This window comes from Engystomops pustulosus, chromosome 8 (assembly GCF_040894005.1).
Source record: "Engystomops pustulosus chromosome 8, aEngPut4.maternal, whole genome shotgun sequence".
NCBI lineage: Eukaryota > Metazoa > Chordata > Amphibia > Anura > Leptodactylidae > Engystomops > Engystomops pustulosus.
The window spans coordinates 32,562,766-32,583,396 of NC_092418.1; the positions used below are offsets into that span (position 1 = coordinate 32,562,766).

The 20,631-nt window shown below is 42.6% G+C and overlaps 1 protein-coding gene across 4 annotated transcripts in view; it reads left to right on the forward strand.

Moving 5' to 3' along the window:
• The window catches only part of CCP110 (centriolar coiled-coil protein 110), a 66,409-nt gene extending 47,156 nt beyond the window's left edge, over window positions 1–19,253 (forward strand). For 2 of the 4 annotated variants that reach the window (XM_072120587.1, XM_072120589.1), the window contains 11 exons: window positions 3,287–4,820; window positions 5,975–6,099; window positions 6,865–7,024; window positions 9,533–9,675; window positions 10,875–10,991; window positions 11,135–11,236; window positions 12,723–12,839; window positions 13,064–13,143; window positions 13,485–13,547; window positions 13,915–13,974; window positions 16,515–19,253. In XM_072120587.1, coding sequence (XP_071976688.1) covers window positions 3,287–4,820; window positions 5,975–6,099; window positions 6,865–7,024; window positions 9,533–9,675; window positions 10,875–10,991; window positions 11,135–11,236; window positions 12,723–12,839; window positions 13,064–13,143; window positions 13,485–13,547; window positions 13,915–13,974; window positions 16,515–16,590 — 2,577 coding nt within the window. In that variant the 3' untranslated portion in view covers window positions 16,591–19,253. Of the gene's footprint in view, window positions 1–2,489; window positions 2,581–3,286; window positions 4,821–5,974; window positions 6,100–6,864; window positions 7,025–9,532; window positions 9,676–10,874; window positions 10,992–11,134; window positions 11,237–12,722; window positions 12,840–13,063; window positions 13,144–13,484; window positions 13,548–13,914; window positions 13,975–16,514 lie in introns of those variants that run through there. The other 2 variants (XM_072120590.1, XM_072120588.1) reach the window with 2 other exon arrangements.
• Window positions 19,254–20,631: the final 1,378 nt, after the last annotated feature.

Genomic DNA, 20,631 nt, shown 5'->3' on the forward strand with positions numbered 1-20,631 from the left:
GGGACATCGGCGGCGCCGGAGGAGGTAAGTCCATGTTTATTATGTTTAACTATCCCTCCCCAGCCCGGCCATAAAAAAATTTTTAAACCCGGATAACCCCTTTAAAGGGGTTGTCCATGTTATAAAATATGTTGCTGAGAATGAGTAATAATTCAGAATAAATTTAGTGTATCCTATCTATCTACCTACCTACCTACCTACCTATCTATCCTTCCTTCGTTACAGGGGTTGTCCGCCTTCAGCAATTAATTTTATTTAACTTGTGTAATGAAAGATTATACAATCTACTTTTATTGCTTCCTCACAATTTTTTAGATCTCTGTTTGCTGTCAATTTATGAATGACAAAGTGATATATAATGAGCCATCCATCTGTGTGACATCACATGACTATGTCTCAGCTTATATCCACAAGAAGTAAACTATGAAATTTCCTATATGATGACAGCAATCAGAGATCTAGAAAACAGCAGGGAATTGGTACAGAAAGTATATTGGAAAATGGTATAAATTTTCATTACACAAATAATATCAATTATTACAACTTTAAACTGAGACGAATCATTTAATAAATGATATATATTAGAAGCGATTTCCAGGGTTTTAAACAAATATGCCTTTTTTTTTTTTTTTAATTTAGGATCCAGAATTGTAAGTCTGGTAATAGTTTCTAGGATGTGATTTTCATTGCACAATGCTTTAGTCTGTTTCTACAGAGATGTTTGTATATAGGAATATACTCCTGTAACCTGAGGGTCCCAGAGGAATCCTTGTTGTTGTGTTTTCTTACACCATGGCGCATCTACCCCTTTGTGGGTTATGGGTGACGATGACTTGCCGTGATGTGTAAGTGTAGTGGATGAGTAAATGGAAAGCGCCACAATGAGTGAAGCCATGCGAGGGTATTCCTCACATATCCCAAAATCTTCCATAAGTGTCAATGATGCAGGTGCAACTCTTGCAACCCTGTCCCACTTAAATGTGTGTTTATTAGTGGCTCCATCTAGGTTAAGGATGAATAGAGAGGTTGCTGCACCTCTCCCCCCTTCTCTAATTCTCCGCACCCATTGAAGAGATTTGCACAGAGAGGATCGGTCAGGTCCCTTGTCTACATGAATTCTCTATCCAAATTACGATTCTGGAGCACCTTTGCTTAAAAATCTGTTCTTCTAAAACATACCTAAAATTCTTATAAACTAGGAACTGGGCTATACTGTGTCACTATACAGTAGACACTATGCTATATTCCACTAGTGTCACTATAGAGTCTCACAAGGGCCAGCACTGATTGATAATATGAGACTGTTCAGAGACACACCACCAACTGGTAACGCCCCCTTGTCAATTTTTGAATATGTTTCTGGAACCTGACCTTTTGAAGAAGTAAACTTTGTATTACAGTTACTAATTGCAGACGCTTCTCTGCTCTTTCTCCTGTAGTGAGCAGTGTATCTGAAAGCCTTTTGAGGTCCAACCACATCAAAGAGGCAAATTAATAAATCTTTCTTCTGAGAAGATTAGACTATCCAGAGACTTGTTGTAAAGAGTGAAGTCATTAGACACTTTATCAGGCTCCTTTATCTCTCAGCGGTCTGTGGATACAGGACTGAAAGACGCTTTACACAAACCGCTTAAATCCCTGCTATTCATTTAGAAAATGTTTTCGAAAGTTTTGTTCCACTTTGAAGGTTTTTTTGTTTTTTTTTTTACTAAAGAAACTTTTCCCATATCGCCAGACCCCTTCAACGAACTGCCCCTATTCCCAAAACTCTGGTTTCAATCCATCACCCTTCCTCAGGTGCAGCTATAGATGTAGAGGGTGAATGTACTTTGTCACCTTTGTCTCCCTGCAGCTCCATTCTGTGGCTGGAGGAGGACACATTTCAGACCCCTTTACCTTTTTTCGCAAATAAATACAGTTCTGGTGTCACTTAAAGAGGTGGATTTACTTTTTATTTTACTTGGTGTCTAGGTACCACAGACGTCCATTGTTGACTTTGCAGTAAAAAAAGCATTTTTTATATACTGGTCTACTGGATACCTCTAGTTCTACTGCTCCTGGAAACACAATGGTGCGATTTTTAAGGGGAGCATTTCCTCTTTAATATGACACCAGAATTGTGTTTCTAGGTGCCTCCATTCAGAAGATGTAGGTTTGAAGTTTGCCACTGTGATGACACCTATAAACGGGGGATATGTGCAATTAGGACGTATATAGCCGTGTGGCAGTCGTGAAGGGGTTAATGTAAACCTCATCATGAATCATCTTTTATGAAGGTTATGTCTCAATGACGAGCTCTGAATTTCTGCTCAGTGACCCGTAGCGCTTCCAGCAGGGTATAAGACGTGATCTCTCCGGTGTATAGTTCTGCATTGATTGACTGGATAATCACACAGAGAGAATAGAGAGGCATTCAGCGCTTCCCCTGTGTTTACTATGTGTCCCCTGGTTACCATCACATGGCTTGGGAATACACAGGGCAGAAGGCTTTGTATGCCCCCTGCAGCCAAGTTACTATTCACAACCAGCCAACCTGCGTATAACCACAGCTCACTGACTGCACGGCTGGGGGATCAGTAGGTAATATATATGTGTTGTGCTTTTTCTTTTCTTGTTCTAGTTTTTTCATGATTTTATGAACACTTTAATATATCGGAGTAATGGATAAATAGAGGGACAATCTATAGATCTGGAAGAATTGTGGAAATTTAAAAAGTATGGTAGTAATTCAACTCTTGTGATGCCCCATACACATGACATGAGTAAAAAGAAAACTAGTACTGTTTTTCCATTTGTTTGGGATCTGATTGCAGCCACTCCACATGATTTTGCTATCAGGATGGATGCTGTCTTTCTGCAAATATATCATCTATTCACTTGAATGAGGCTGAGTTGCAATATCAAACACAGCCTGTGCATACTGCCTGCAGATAGGACGCTATGTACAATATGTCAACTTTTCTGTTCTATAACATGCTGCCTGCAGATAGGATACTATGTACAATCTGCTCAGCTCCTCCTGCTCTATAACATGCTGACTGCAGATAGGATACTGTGTACAATATGTTCAGCTCCTTCTGCTCTATAACATACTGCCTGTAGATAGGACACTGTGTAGAATATTTTCAGCTTCTCCTACTCTATAACTTGCTGCTTGGTTTCTCAATTGATTTCTCTTATCCATATATGATGTATATTATGAGTTGCACATCCTCAGTATGTGGTATAATTGCATGTTTTTGCATCTTACTAATCTTAATTCTCTTTAACTCCTTGTTCCATACAGGTAAAAACAGTTTCAAGTTTCGAGCCGAGTGCGGAGAATGAAACCATTGATGAAAAGTCCCATCTGAAAAACATGAACGGCTTTGCAATCCTTCCCAATGCGCTTCATTTTCCAGTGTTCTCTGCCCACGATGGCCCTGCCAAGTTTGAGAAATCGGTGGACGACCAAATTTCCAAAAAAAAGTTAAAACCCACTGTAAGAAACTTGGATAAGGAATGTAAGGACTTTTCATCCGTGACACAGAACAAGAGCCCTGCTGTGGTCAATGCAAGGGATATATCCATGGAGAACACAGGCGACTCTATTCCCGAATCCTCAGCGTGCGATTTACCAGCTACCACCAAGGAAGCTCCGGATCCATATGTAATGAGCTTACAAAACCTCCTGAAGAAGTCCCGGGAGTACATAGAGCAGAGCAGACGAAGCATGAAAGGCAGCGCTAAGGGAAGTTCTAGCGAAAGTCATTCAGACAAGGAAAACGACACCATTAAAATTAGCGACTCCGTAAAGGAGAAGACCAGACTTGCACATCGGAGTAGAAGCTCCAGCCCCTTACTGGTGGACAAGCCAACACTCAACAAGTCTAATACCTTGTTACAAGCCGCCTTATCCCAAGGTCAGAACTCCGCTGCTCTGCCAACTTTCTCTAAAGTGGACATCCCTTCCAAACCAGAATCCTCTTCCGGTGCCGAGTCTGATGAGGAACTTAGACATGGATTGATGTTGGAGTATGAAAGTAACATGATCAAAAGCCTTACAGGTTCTTATGCCAAACTACCAAGTCCCGAGCCAAGTTTAAGCCCCAAAATGCACCGGAGGAGACCCAGGCCCTTATCAGCAGGAAACATTGTCATAAACCACCCTGTCAATGCCTACGATCTAAGCCCCCAGGAAAAGGGTAAAATGGTGGGTTTGACAAATACTGATATGAATGAAAAAACAACGCCTGAAATTGTGCCAAAAGACATGGATAAAGTAATGGCGTCTTCCATGAAAAGACATTCCTTCAGCGATCATATCGACTTTATTCCGAATCTGAACAGACGCTCTGACAATAAAGTTATGAACTCTAGAACTGTCTCTGACACCTCAACATGTAAAGGAGTCCACAGCACAAGTCCTGGCTCTGCAGACACCCTGGACGGGACCATGTCAGGTCATCATGGTGACCCTACAACCATCACATCAGAAAATGTACACAAGCCATACTCTCCTCTGGAGGTGGTGAAGCGTAATTCACCCGCGGAGCTCAATAAGTCGTATGATGTAGAAACCCCATCTCCTATCCTAATACAGAGCCAGAGTACACATCAGGCCTCAGACACTCCCAATGTCTCCTCTGTCAGTGCACAGTTCATGGAGAACAACCCTGACATCCAGGTGAAGCGACGTCTTGATCTGGACCTGGAAAGTACACAAATTGAACACTCCCCAGTGCCAAGTGAGGACGAGAAGAGGTGGCTCCACCAGAGGAGAAGTCGCAGTGGGTCCCTCAATACACCCAAGACTGAGATGTTACTGAATAGTACATTAGGTAGGAATCATAGGTTATATTTTTAACAATTGATGCAGGAGAAGTTTAAGGGATTCTTTGTATTTGAAGAGATCTACTTGCTACATTCACACTGCCCTTTGGGGGTCGTATATACGGCCGCAAGTTTGAGGTCGCATATAAGTTTCCATAAATGGCAATGGGCACCAGGCGGCGGTACCTTGCCGCACTGTACACAAGGAAAAGCTGTGTGCCAGGCATCCGTACGGAGAGGGGAGGGGTGAGCAGTGCTCATCGAACCTTGCGTATGCTCGCCTGGTTGCTAATCTGCGCGCATACATCTGTGTAAATGAGGCCTTAGGCCTCATTCAGACTGCCATCTGTGGGGATCTATACGCCGCCACATGTACGTCCCCATAGACGGCAATGGCCGCCCGGCGGTGGTCGGTGTGGCACTGATCCACGTGTACAAGGGGGAAAAGGTAGAGCATGCTCTCTTTCCCCATGTCTGCGGCCGTATGCCACTGTTTTCTATGATGGGTACACCTCCTCCTCCTCTCCAGCGACGAGTGGGCATACCGCCAGGTGAATGTACCCTATGGCTTATTGTAAATCAGGGGTGCACATTTTTTGTCCCTTTCATTGCAGTAATGTAATACTGATTGAAAAAAACCAACAGCCAGTGCACTATGTTGAAAAAAGCAATGTAGCTGCAACCTGCGAATGCACACGAAGTAACTTTTCTATCACAGATTGTTTGTTTGTGCTTGGACATCTTGCCATCATTTGTGAGGAAACTTAGTCATAAGTGTTAATGTACCCTGCAGCGCCACCACACGACAAATTATGCATTGCACAATGACCTTCATATAAGTGAGACCGTTCTGTATTTTTAACCCCTTTTCACTAAGAGATGAGGATCCATCTTATTACTCCAGATAAATACAGGCTCTCTGTGAGGTGTATGACTTGGATCTATTTATCAGAAGTGTCTGACAGCAGAACTGTTCTAGTTGCTCCTGGCAACCAATCAGAGCTCTGCTTTAGTTTGCCCACACTTGTTTATAAAATGTAAGCTGATCTCTGATTGGTTCTCCATGGGCACCTGGAACAGTTTTACCTCAGACACTTCTGATAAATCTCCCCCTATAAGTCTGTATTGTACTGGAGATGCTAACGCTGATACTTGTCTTCAGAGGACAACCTGAAGAAGAAGATGTTGGCTTTTGAAGAAATGAGGAAGAAGCTGGAAGAGCAGCACGCGTATCAGCTGTCTCTACTGATCGCCGAGCAAGAAAGGGAACAAGAGCGGCTTCAGAGGGTAACCCAATATCTTGAGGAGCCCGCAGGATAAAGCAGATTAGCGCACTTCTCAGGCATGGCACTTGTAGATGAAATACATCCAGGAGTCTCTGTTACACTAGGACAATAGACACAACTTTTAAAGAAACTTTATCTTAATTGTGCTTTTGCTTAATGTTCCATTGTATGAGTAGACACCTAGAAGGGCAGAGTATCTACTAAGTATATTAAAACAATATAAAGGGCTAAAAGCCCTGTTTAGATATTTCCAAAATTTGTAGATCAGATTTATTTACTTTTTATCTAACTATTCTGAACTAGTGGCTACTTTATTCAAGTGGTTTTAGAGCAGTGGTTCTCAACCTTTGTAATGCTGTGACCCCGCAATACAGTTCCTCATGTTGCGGTGACCCCAAACCATGTGATTCGCTACAAAAACTTGATAAAATCGTTGCTCAGATGGCTTTAGGCTACCTCTGTGTTTGGGTAGTTTGACCCCCGCTGGGGTCGTGACCCACATGTTGAGTATGATCACCTGCTAGTAAAACCATGGAGGACCCCAACAGGGAGGGATCATATACACATAAGATAATCCAGTGTCCGCCATCTTTGGCTGACTGGTATCTTTCATAGCTCCATTACATACATGAGTGACCGCTTTGGCCAAAAGTGTAGTGAAAGGAGAAAGCCGGAGCAGGGGCTCCTGAGAGCCATAGAGCCAGAAGATAATTCTGCCTCTGAAGGATGCGAAAAATAGATTTCTTATCCCGTTTCTATATTTTAGGAATTTGAAGAAGAAGGGAGAAGACTGAGATTCAAAGACGTTGACCTTCCTTCTGTACAAGGTGGTTTGGATAGTAGCAGGACGAGGCCGGACTGGAGCGACAGAAGTGACGACAGTCCATCTGAGAGTCACCTGGACAATAGTCACTCAGTCAGCACAGGTGAGGCTTGTATCTGGGCTTGGTCACAGTGGATCAGAAAACCTTTAGGCCCTTTTCACATGAACATGCTCATTCTGTGAATCCCAGACCGTGTGGTGGCCACATTTTACTGACCAAACACTGCTCTGGGGACGTGAGTCCAAGCTTCATAGTTATACATGATGCAAGGAGTCCCTGTATCTCTGCTGTAGTCCCATAGGGATGCAGGGACTCCTTATATGATGTCTAACTATGATGCTTGGATTCCTGTGCCCGGGAGAGTGTTCAGTCTGTGGATGTGTTTTACAGACCGAGCTCCTTCATGTGAGCGATTCTATGGGAGCCGACCACAACATTCATCTTCTCACAAGCTGGGTAGTAGAATCGTATTCCAGCTTTAGCAGTGTGAACCGAGGTCTGATTACACAGAAAGCAGAGTTTTACTTGATGTGGACATGAGGTTGCAAGTGCCCAATGCCCGGGCCTCAGCCGTTCTAACTATCTTATATAATGGTAGCATTTGTCTTGTCTTCTGCACTGAAATCTCGTGCATGCGCTGTGCAGTTGTAGGACGGACACACATGCACAGTACTTTCTATGTAGTTTGCGCCGACTTCATTGACTTATTATAAATTTATATTACCCTTCAGTGCTTGTGCAATGACACAAAGGAACTCGGATCTTCATTGTCTTATTTTACATTCCCAGCCCCCTCAGGTGGGGTATGACATGTCCTTTTATACAATTACCCCTTTTATGTTTAACTATGAAAAAAACCTTTTCCAAACTCATGTGAAAATGAGCAGAGAAAACTTCTTTTTGTGTCAAGTTTCTAGGCTTCAGTGTGAGTATCTTGTGTTCTACAGTATCTAGAAACATGCTATTGTCATATGAACACCTTTGCGTCGCAGTCTTTTTTCGTTCATTTTTCACTACCCAACTTCAAAAATCTATAACTTTTCATGTTTCGGTGTACAAAGCTGTGTGAAGGCTAATTGTCTGTGTAACAAATTTTACTTCTCAGTGACGTTATTTATTATTCCATGCCGTGTACTGGGAAGCTGGAAAAAAAATTAAAATACAGTAAAATTGCACAAAAAAAGACATTTGCATCGCTTTCTTGTGGGCTCCGTTTCTACGACTTTCACTGTGCGCTTTATTCTTTGGTGCGTTCCGATCACAGTGATACCAAATTTATAATAAAAATATTTTGACTTCGCCGTGTAACGCTTTAAAATATTTCATACTTGGGTGTATGGAGCTGTGTAAGACATATTTTACTGTATTGCAGTATATGGCGTTTTTAGACCTGATTTATAACAATGTGCCACTGTTACATTGTAACAAATCTGCAGAAACCATACAGCCTCGGGGCTTACAAAGACTCAGTGTCGGACAAATTGCAGCCACTAAACAATTATGGTACAAACATTTCATACATTCGTGTTCAAGCTCCAAAACCCCTTTTTTAAGTGAAAAACTGGCGCAAGCACAATAATATATCTGGACCATTGTTAGATGCTAGCTTCATATAAAGCTCCCACCTTATTCTTTAAATGCCTGTATCTCTGGTTATACACATTACGAGGCTGCCATTCTTATCTATAATATGACACCAGCATGTTTCTATAGAACTGTAGATTGATGCGTCTGAAGTTCACGCTCCCTGCAGCCTCTAAAACTGACTCATCTCAGTGAAATATGGCTCATTTTCATCTGACTTTGGAGGAGATTTTTTTTAAAGGTAGAGGAGTGAGATTTCGCATATATGAGGGAATTTTAGAAAGGACATTTCATACCCTACCTGAGGGGGCTGGTAGTTTAATGGGGTACTGTCTGGTGACAAGTGCCTTTAAAATAACTTTAAAAAAATGTAGTAATCATAAGGTTGCAAGTGCCCAGTGCACTGTAGTAAAGGACCACTGTCCTATTTTGCTCTTTTCAGTACAAAGCGGATATCTGACCGATAGGTGGGCAGTCACAGAATCATAAATAAATGGCCGTGTTACTGCTGGGGCACAGTGTATGGTCTGGATGTCCAAAATGAAAATGGATAACTGAATGAAGCCTATGTTTGCTAATATGCATCACACTTACCTAGCACTGTAAGTCACAAAATGATGTTAAAGGAAATCTACCTTCAAAACCAGGGACACTTACTCATAGATCCAGGCACCGTGACTGTGGTAATTTTCTTATCTAGGGCTCCCTTCCTTATATAACCATCTTTTAAAATTATGCTATAAGGTAGTGTTACCAGAGCCCCTCCATGCTGCTAAATGAAGGAAGCCATGGATAATAAATTGGATTACCACAGTCACGGTGCCTGGATCTATGAGTAAGTGCTCTCTCAGGATGGATTTTGATGGTAGATTCCCCTTCAGCTCTCGGACATGACACATTACATCATCTTCTATATACAGAATCCCTATTCGGTCCGCCTGCCTCTTGCATAATAATTAGCGCGCCCATGACTTTGTTGATGTGTTTTGCTCATCCCTGAGGTCATCCTTGTCTTTATTTTTACAGTCGGGTCACTTGTGGCACCTTCGCAGCATACTTATGGCTCCACAGTTGAGTCCTCGTTCGGTCTTTGGGGATCAGCGGAAAGCAGAGCACCAAAAATATCGGCCTCAAGATCCCTTAACAGACCGAAGACCAGATGGTCCCAGGTGACTTGTTTGTTGGAATCTTCTGTGTAAACTTATTTTCCTATGTCATTAAAACTCCCATCCAGACTACAAGGGAGAAGTTTAATTGGTGTTGACATTGACACCACTTTAAAATTGAGGGTATGACAAAAGACAGAGTGGCGCAAATTGTTGATATTTCTATAGGGTTACTTAACTTTATAACACTTCACAGGGTAGGTGTCTGAATAGTAGAATAGGGATCCATTGAGTGTGCACAAGAAAATAGAGCACTTGGCTGTTTCCATCATACATTGAATGGAGAGGCAGGGTGCTTGCTACATTTAAAGACACAGTTGCCTTAAAAGTCATGTGAAAATGAGCAGAGAAGAGTCATATTTCTCTGAGATTAGTCACTTTTATAGGCTGCACGGAGCATGACCTTCAGACGCATCAGTCTTCAGTTCTATAGCACCTAGAGACATACTGGTGTCATGTTATAGATAAGAATCTCATCTTTTAGATCACATCAGGGTTGTTGTATTGTGATCTCCAGAACCAGAGCCCGCTAAAGAATAACTTCATGACAGTGAGCAATTTCAAACGGCCATATCTCCTGAACCTCGGCACCTAGAAACACAATTCTGGTGTCCTATTAAAATTGTAGTAAAACATCTAGATTTTTATATACAGCTTTCTATTTCTGAGAGTTCCAATTGTAACTTCAAGAGTGGATATCTCCGGTTCTGTAAAGCTTCTACACACAATCCATATATCATATCTCCTGTTTAATATAATGCCAGATTTGTGCCAGGGTTCAATTCAACGCAATTCTTGTCTCATTTTAAAGAGACCAATTTTAAAGAGAAGAATAGAATAGGATTGTGTTACTAGGAGGCACAGAACTGGATATATCCACTGTTAAGGAAAGACTTTGCTCACAGTTTGCAGAATTGCAGAAGTACTTGCACCCTCTGCATTTCTATCTGATGTAATGGGAAAGATCATATCATAATAAGATTCTTTCTTAAATACGATGGCAAAAGTATGGACATTTCATACCCTACCTGAGGAGGCTAATAGTTTAATGGGGTTCCCAGCAATCACATATTTTCCATTTATCCGATGAATATCCATAGGAAAATGACTGAAGGAGGCGGGTGGCATAGTATACAAGTCGTCCATACACTTGCACTGGAGAACTGTCAATGTATTAATATTCATCTATTTTCTCATTGAAGGTTTACAGTCCCCAGATGCACAAAAAGTTAAGTAAAGTGACCGCCTTGGCCAAAGGTTTTCTTACACGGAGATTAATGCAGACAGAGAAGCTGAAGAATCTGAAGCAAACTGTGAAAGTAAGTATCATCCGATCCACAGCATCCAGTGTATTATATATGATTGTAAGCCAAACCTGTTCCTTATGTACTAACAATAAATCTACGTTCAGCATTTCCTTGCAAGGAGCAGCAATACTTATCCTATTGTTCTTGTTTGCTAGGATACTGCTGAGTTTATAAAGACGTTCCACACAGAGGCCCAACCAAGCAGAGGACTTGTCTCCGCACAGGACCTGTCCTTACAGGAACGAGTGCTGGCACAGGTAATGCTGTGGTCCTTATTCATTCCTTTTATTTATACCTGGGGGATTTTAGATGTGGAATTACTGTAAGAATTTGATTTAAACCATTCCCATCATTATTTTTGTGCAGAAAAACTTATACACGAGTATATATAAAAAATAAACTTGGTTTGGTGCTCCCTGCAGCTCCTTTCCTCTCCCGAGTTCCTGTGTAGCACTCTGTATGTGCACACACTATGACGCTGTGGTGTCCCTGCCTGATGACATAGTATTCACGGGCTGAGCGCATGTACCTGTCTCTGCAAGTGCTGCTGCACAGATAGCTGAGGGGCTGCTGTAGGCATTTCATTAGTGAGGGGAGGCTGCTGCTGCTGGGCATTTCATTAGTGAGGGGAGGCTGCTGCTGCTGGGCATTTCATTTGTGAGGGGAGGCTGCTGCTGCTGGGCATTTCATTTGTGAGGGGAGGCTGCTGCTGCTGGGCATTTCATTTGTGAGGGGAGGCTGCTGCTGCTGGGCATTTCATTTGTGAGGGGAGGCTGCTGCTGGGCATTTCATTTGTGAGGGGAGGCTGCTGCTGGGCATTTCATTTGTGAGGGGAGGCTGCTGCTGGGCATTTCATTTGTGAGGGGAGGCTGCTGCTGGGCATTTCATTTGTGAGGGGAGGCTGCTGCTGCTGCTGGGCATTTTATTAGTGAGGGGAGGCTGCTGCTGCTGCTGGGCATTTTATTAGTGAGGGGAGGCTGCTGCTGCTGCTGGGCATTTTATTAGTGAGGGGAGGCTGCTGCTGCTGGGTATTTTATTAGTGAGGGGAGGCTGCTGCTGCTGGGTATTTTATTAGTGAGGGGAGGCTGCTGCTGCTGGGTATTTTATTAGTGAGGGGAGGCTGCTGCTGCTGGGTATTTTATTAGTGAGGGGAGGCTGCTGCTGCAGGGCATTGTATTAGTGAGGGGAGGCTATTACCAATGCATTTCCAACACTTGACTTAAACTATAGTCAACAAGTCAATAATTTTTTGTGGTAAAATTGGGTGCCTTGTTTATATTCCGGTCATCTTATACTCTAGCATATATGGTATATTTATATTTTCCAGTATATAGATTTGGATAAAATAACCTTTATCCAGGTACATCCATATCGGTTCATGTATCAGTAGATAACATAAGCCGTGGCCAGTGGTACCAGCACTGGAAGCTCTATACACTGTGTGGTGGAGTACTGGGTTACAGCAGCTCAGCTCCTACTCACTCGCCTTTACTTGCACTGACCTCTACTGCTGCCCTCTTCAGGCTTCCTACATGTGCTGGTTTTGGTGGCCATTAGTACCACATGTCACTGACTTCAGGACATATCACTAGATGGCACTAAAAATCTAAAATACTATGTTATCGCTTCAGCTCAGACAGACTGGTTGGGCCTGGTTCTGACACACAGATCCACATTACATAGGAGAACTGTGATTGCAGTCAATGTAATTTTATTAATGTAAACTTTATATTTTCTCTGAAGCTTCGGGCAGCGCTGTACGAAATCCATGACATCTTCTTCACGATGGATTCGGCAGAACGGATGAGTCTTCTGACTCATGACCGGGAGCTACGGCGAGAGAAGATGCTCAGACAGATGGTAATTGTTAGAGGATGTTATGATATAAAATGGGACAATCCCAATGCATCCAGGCTGAAATGCAACCAATCTCATTTTTCTCGAGTATCCTCTCCATCCCCTTCGTTCCCGTTTTTCCAAATGATGTATTTTGCTTTATGATAAGTATGCCAGACTACGCCATAGTTGTATTGCGTATTTATCTATTTATCCATTGACAAGGCTCTTTTCTGACCTAATAATAGGAGAAAATAAAAAGCCCTCGGGATAGGATGACATTATCATCAGCAACTCAGAAGTCTCTGGATAGGAAAAAGCTGACCAGGTAATTCTATATCTATCTATATATATGTGTGTGCGCATCTATATGCGTGTGTGTGTGTGTATATCTATATACGTGTGTGTGTATATCTATATACATGTGTGTGTGATCTTCTATCTGACATGCCTTAGCAAGGAGAGAAGCCATGATAGTGTGTGAATAGCTTTACCCATCTACTTAATATTCCCACAATCTTCCTCTCCTTGTAGTGGAACAATACATGCCCAGCTGATCTCTGCTTCTATAGACCTGAATTATGTGTGTGAATTATACATATGTGGAATCAGAAAGGTATTGTAATACTAATCATTGTGCTGATCCTCAGTTTTCTGTATTTATTGTAGGGCAGTAGAAATTGGAATGTCAAATCGGAGACCTATATCTAAGCCCAAGGCGTTAGATCCAAGGTAAATCGCATAATTATACATGACGGGGAAGTCTACTCTGTGCATAGTTATGGCACCAGGGCATTTATTGTATATTACAATTTGATAATGTTTCTTAAGTTTTATCCAGGATTTGAAAAACTTGATTGTTTTTTCTTTTTTGTGGGGGGGGGGGGGCACCTCTGATATTACTGTAGTCACTGTAGTGCAGTACAGGAAAGGTGTGGTGTAGTTTTTGTAATGAATCCCCATATTACTCTAATCCTGGACAGCTTTACCCATGAATATGGGAACTAATGCCGAAATTTTGTGTTTACATGGATCTATTTATGAGGATTTTATTGATGTAAACTCCACATTGTAAAGTATCTTGAATATCTTCTAACAGGATCCTTCAGCCAAGCCAAGGACAAAATGCACCGATCAATAAACTTCTCTCCAGGCAAGGGTAAGGACGTTGTACACTGATATAGCGGCTTAAAGGGGCGCAGTATTTTACAGGAGAGAGCTCAGTTTCCATCACTTTGTTATAACTTTCCATGCAAGTCTGGTCTTTGTGGTCTTGGACAGCTTGAGGGTTTCGTTTTAGTATAATTCATTTTAAAGAAGTGTATGCCCATTGGTGGAGTGATATTGATAGAAGTAACACAGAAACTGCTCTTGCTTATGCTCTCATCAGCTTCTACAAAGCTCTAACTAGTCTGCTTTATAGCTACAGACCCACCTCTACCGCACCCAGGGTAGTCGCTTTTCTGTGGGTACTGGTGAAAGGCCTGGTCCAGGTGGCAACCCCTGCCCCTCTCTGTCCTAGGACTCCACTATGATTGAATGCCTTGTTCACCCTCTTTATCTCACAATGTGGGGGAAGGGGGGGTTGCGGGTGCTAAATTTTTCTTGTCCTCGTACTCTGTATTGCTTTCCTTCAAGGAGGTAAATGAGTGGTTCCGGCTCCTGCCATTGCCTCCTTCCACTACAATCAGTTGGGCCGTGCCTTCTGGGCTCAGTTTGGATCCTATAGCCTGGCAGGGGAATTGACTCCCTTGGAGAAGCTATTTGGTGCTCCGGACCTCCCTAGAGCACTCACCCAGTCCTATACTCTCCTGCGATTGACGTGATCGGGCCCTTTGACAAGACCCTGTTGCGACCGAAAGAGGATATCTCAGGCTTGTCTGTCGAGGACTGGAAAGAAGTTGAATCTTCCTTCATATTTCCTGATTCCGTTGTATCTATTCTACCCCTGCAGGGCTCTATCATGTAGATGTCACGGCTAGTGATACTTGCTTGCGCTGTTAGGCTGCTAGTGGGTCCTTTCCACATTGTGTTTGGTCGTGCCCCAGAGTGCAGCCGTTCTGTTCGAAAGTAGTGGAATTTCTCAATCTTCGTTTGACTTCCTTCATGTTCTGTTTCCAAGGGTCTGTCTGTCGGGTATTGTGAATGAATTAGTACATGGCCATCATAATAATAATGATTAATAATAATTATTTATTTATATAGCGCACACAGATTATGCAACGCTGCACAAAGCTTGCCAGATAAGTCCCTGTCTCCAATGGGGCTCACAATCTAATCCACCTACCAGTGTGTTTTGGATTGTGGGAGAAGGTAGTGGTAATGTCATGGATGGAGCAGGACACCCGTACACTAAAGCGCTGGATTGTTGCGGTTAATAAGTTTGTTCCCCATTACCGTACAGGTCCTGATCTGGGCCAGGTGATATGAGACTTCTCATACTGATGTATAATGCTACTGTTTTCCCTCTTGGACCTCTCTGGGCTGGGGTTACTGGGGGAGTGTGCACATGGTGGTTGTTGTAAGTGAATGGATGCGGTTTACAGATATTTAATGTTAGGATTTACTCAGCCTGTTACTGTGTTATTGTAACACAATGGGGGTCATTTACTAAGGGCCCAATTCGCGGTTTCCCGACGTGTTACCCGAATATTTCTGATTTGCGGCGATTTTCCCTGTATTCCCCTGGGATTTTGGCGCACGCGATCGGATTGTGGCACATCGGCGCCGGCATGCGCGTGATGGAAATCGGGGGGCGTGGCCGAACTAAAACCCGATGGATTCGGAAAAACCGCTGAATTTAAAAATGGAAAATGTGTCGCGGAGCTTGCACTTACCTTCACTCAGCCGGCCTCGGTGAACTCCAGCGTGTTCCGATGCTCTTCAACGCAGCAGCGCCACCTGGTGGACGGCGGAGGAACTGCCTTAATAAATCCCGGCCGGACCCGAATCCACTGCAGAGAACGCGCCGCTGGATCGCGAATGGGCCGGGTAAGTAAATCTGCCCCAATGTCTGAAAATCTGTTTTTAAAAAAAGCATAAACAAAAAAAAAAATCATTCTATGTATACATGAGGGGGCAGGCTGGCAGGCTGTATACATGAGGGGGCAGGCTGTATACATGAGGGGGGAGGCTGTATACCACTTGGGGCTGGCTGTATACTACACCCTCTGCTTATACTCGAGTCAATAGGTTTTCCCAGTTTTTGGTGGTAAAATTAGGGGTCTCGGTTTATACTCGGGTCGGCTTATACTCGAGTATATACAGTAGGTGGTTTTTTTTTTTTAAGGTTTGTATGTCGGAACTGTATATTTTATAATTGTAGCTCCAGACAAATTTTTTTGGGTCTCTGTGACAATTGGATTTTAAAAATGTTGGATTGTCATAAGAATCAAGATTAACAGATGCCATTAATAACTGTTATAGCTGTTTTTAAGTAGGGGACCCCCTGTATATGGAATGGCAGAAGCCGGTCATTCTGACCCATAGACGTCTCCTGAGAGGGAGCTCTCTATGATCTCTATGATGTCTCTTCATGATGTGACAAGCTCTGTGCAGCGCTGCGTAATCTGTGTGCGTTATATAAATAAAGGAATTATTATTATTAATTATTATTCATGACACAATCATTGTAGTCTTGAAAACCTCCATCTTTGTAATACAGTTACACCACTACTCGTCTTATTTTGTTTTCTCCAGGAGTTTCTGCAAAAAGAACCCCAAGAAAGAAGCCAAGTGTTGTGACAATTTGCGCAGGCAGCATTCTCTGGGATGAAGTTACTTGTTCCGTCATCGTCCCGTTTTGCTGAATTTCGGATCATCACCTATACAGAACGCTGCATGCTCCATGCCATTTGCACGCGGAGCTTTTACATCACTTTTGTGTTGCATGATAGACTATTTTAGCTATGTAATCTCTTCTGAGGATTTGCACATTTTACACCTATTCTACTATTGGTAGGTGGGTTACTCTGCTACTTGACCTTAAAAAGTTAGGATATTCTATGTGTCCCCTTATGACCTGAGTTGGCACAGGCTGTCGTCCTTCCATTTATATTCCCTTTCTTGGTTCTTGATCATCATATGTTATGCAACAGCCATGAAAACTAGAGAAATCTCTTATCATGCTTTATACCTTTGCTTCTAGTAGTGCAAACTATAACTTCTCTTTTAGGAGCTTAACTAACGATAGATTACCATAGTAGAACATTCAATCTAATAATAGATACTTGGGCAGGACATAAAAATATACCTGTAAACCTTAAAACATGGAAGGCTTAGATGTGGGGTAGACTCCTCTGATTCACAGCCTCTCGCTGTATGAACAAGTATATGGAGGAGACTGTCAGTCATTCTGTGAGGCTTCCCCCTAAACCCTGCACAGGAGGGATTTCATATTGTACTAAATCTTTACTCCTGGCCTGTAGCACATTGATATTGTAGCATATCCAGCCTTAAAGGGGAAGCCAGTTACCAGGACAATCCCTTTTTAGGCTGGCAATACATGACTGTGCTCAGTCTGAGGCAAAATAGACCGTTCGCCAGCCGGATTTCATGGAATTCCCAGGAACGGGATTATGTGCAACATAGGGAAAAATGATGCAGGGAGTCAAAACCGCTGCACAGAATTGTAATAATGGGTTTTTCCATGGGCTGAGCCTGGTCATGAGCTGCTGGCCTTAGTTTGGGTCTCTGAATCGGTATACAGTTGCTTACCTAACACAAACTTTGGTTTCCTCTTGGACTGAGACACCAAAATTTCCATTTAGTCCACATAATGGACAGAACTGACGTTACCTCATTAACTGTTAGATGCAGCAACGTGACGAGTTCTGTCCTCAACCAAACCACCCTGGAAGAAACCTTGTCCGCTTTCCTCACATGTAATGGATCTGTGGGAGAATGATGTCCATGCATTTTGGTAAAATGATGAACTATAAGATCCGAATGATAACATTATTTACCACAAGGCATGTTGGACATGTAAAGGATGTGGTGCTGCTACTCTGTCAATTATGTGATGAAGAAGAACAATGGATTGAATAACTGAGTTCAGAGACTGCAGTGTTCTATCAACTGCTGCAGTCTCTTCAGTCTCTACCAAGCACAGCGCCAGACACTGCATATTGGATGGGCTTGGTATTACAGCTCAGCTTCATTAAGAGGGGAATGGTAAGGCTGCACAGTGCAGACCTCTAAGGAATGACGCTCCAGGATTGGGATAGTACAAAGAGTTCTAGGGATTTAAACTCTGCATGTTATCCCCAATCCACAATATAGGGGACAACAATCTGATCAGTGAGGGAGCAACTACTGGGACCTCCACCAATCATGAGAATAGGAACCCCAGCAATCTGGAGAATGGGAGGTCACATTCACACTAATTGGTGGAGCAGAAGGACAAGCATGTGTACTGATTCATTAAATACTAGCATCAGAAATTGCCGAGTACAGCTGGCGGGTATCTCTGGAATTCAGTGCCAGAGATGCTCAGTAATTCCTGAGCTTCCCATACCATTGAAGTAGCAGGACGCATGCTCTGCCTGCCGCTCCACCCATTCGTAAGAACAGGTTTGCTGGGGGGGTCCATCCTTGTGATCAGTGAAGGTCCCAGTGACCAGCTTTTTATTCACGTTAAGGGGGGGGGGGGGGGGAAATAACTTGCAGAGTTAGTACAAACCAATTAATATAACAAATGTGTCAGGAAAATGATATCACACCTGAGCCAAAGCCAGAAGTGGATCCAGCAGGATCAGGAGTTCTTCATATATATATCCATCCGCTTCTGGCTTTGGCTCCAGCCTTAACCTTTCTACTTCCCTTCTATATTGTTACCGTGGTTTCCAGCGCATTATACTGGATGTTTATTAGATGTATTTCTATCATATATTTCTACTACCTGTTTGATGTTTACTACTATATTCTACCAATTTTCTACAAATTTCCAGTCCCTATAAGTTGTTCCCCGCACTGTTATAAGAGAATCATTAACCCTAACTATTCCACTTACTGGGACTGTATGTAAACTCACTACATCCCGTGGTGCCGGTACTATGGCGCATACACATAGCGTCACCTCCTTCATTTCCTATTCTTCTCTCGTATCTGACGTAAGAGACTTCTATTCCTAGTAACTTGAAGATACAGAACGTCTGTGTCCACAGTGAATATGACTATAGCTCCGATCACACCTCTGCTTTATATACGCTCCTATTCTATGAAGGTTTCTACAACTTCTGTTATTTTTCAAAGGATCCCCCCCCCCCCCAAGAAGGAGCAAACCCAAACTTCAAGCTTCCCGGTGGCCTTTTTATTTCTTTTTGAAGTGCCAGAACATTTTTCTGTACATTGTATTTATTTATACATATTTAATTTCCAGCTGCATGCAGATCGCTTTCTTTTATAAAGTGTAATTTATTTTTGTACATTATTTTGTATGTTTTTTTTTCTTTTTTTTTTTGTGCTTTGTTTTCTTAAGAGTAATAAAGTTTTTTTTGTCAACTGTTTCAAAATGATTTGTGTGGTGTGTTTTTTTTTTTTTTAATTGGAAAGGAGAAACTAAACACAAGGGGGTATTACCAGCCTTCCCTATCTTTTCTGGCCTAGTTTTGCTCAAAAACCTGCAAACGCAAGTCCACAGGTTTTTAAAACGTACGCAGGCATGGGACAGGAACATACCACACTCTCGCCCACTCTGACAGAGGCCGAGCACCACTATCCCCCCTCCATGCACACATGGCCTAGACACACTGATAAATGTCCCCCATAATTATCAGAAGTTTCTGAGGTAAAACTGTTCTTGTTTCCAATGGAAACCAATCAGAGATCAGCTATCATTTTATAAACATCTGTTAGAAAGTAAAATCTGAGCTCTGGTTGTGATGGGCAACTGGAGAGGAGGAGTGGGGACTCCTTCCCTCTCCATAGTGATGTAGGCCGCACGGCAGTACAAACAGGGAATGGTAGGATATGTCCTATCTTTAACCTGTGTATGGAGCTATACGGTGCCACACGTGTGCGGCACCATATCTATGTGCGACTATTACATCTATGGGGACGTATATACGGCTGCAAACTTGCGTCCATTTATACGTCCCATGTACAGTCATAGGAATGCAGCCTTGTGATAAATCTTCCCCTATATTATCAAATTTAAAGAAAATCTTTATTAAAACTATGGACACACACACAATCCAGTCAGTGTGACTGTGATAATCTTCTTATATTTGCCATCGATGGCCTCCTTCCTTCTTAAACTCATCTTTTAAAATTATACTAATAAACCAGACTGGCTGTTCGGGGGGCAGGGTGTTACCATGGCCCCTTCGTACTGCAGCTTCACAGTTTGTTCATACTGGATACACAAATCAAATATCCGCCATGTATTCTTGGGAGGGAAATGGGAATAGGGGAAATGTCTGTGACTGTAAGTGAACAAAGACTTCAGCCTGGAACATAAAACTTTGTAAAATTGAGGTGACTATTTTCCATGTCTAAGGGTGGTGACACACATGGCGCTTTTAGGCCATTTTTAGTTAGTGCGTTTTCAAAAAGGCATGTGTTTTCTAACGCATCCTAAAAAACGCATGCGTTAGAAAACACATGCCTTTTTGAAAACGCATGTGTTTTTGACAGGTTTGACCAATTATCTTAATTTAAACAGGTCAAAAACGCATTCCTTTTTTACGATCTGAAAACGCAAAACAGCCTAAAGACGCCATGTGTGTCACCACCCTAAGGTGTCCCTATTGTTTCCAGATTGTGTTCTGGATGGGAAACCTCTGTGAAAAAATCCACCTCCTTCCTTCAATGTATA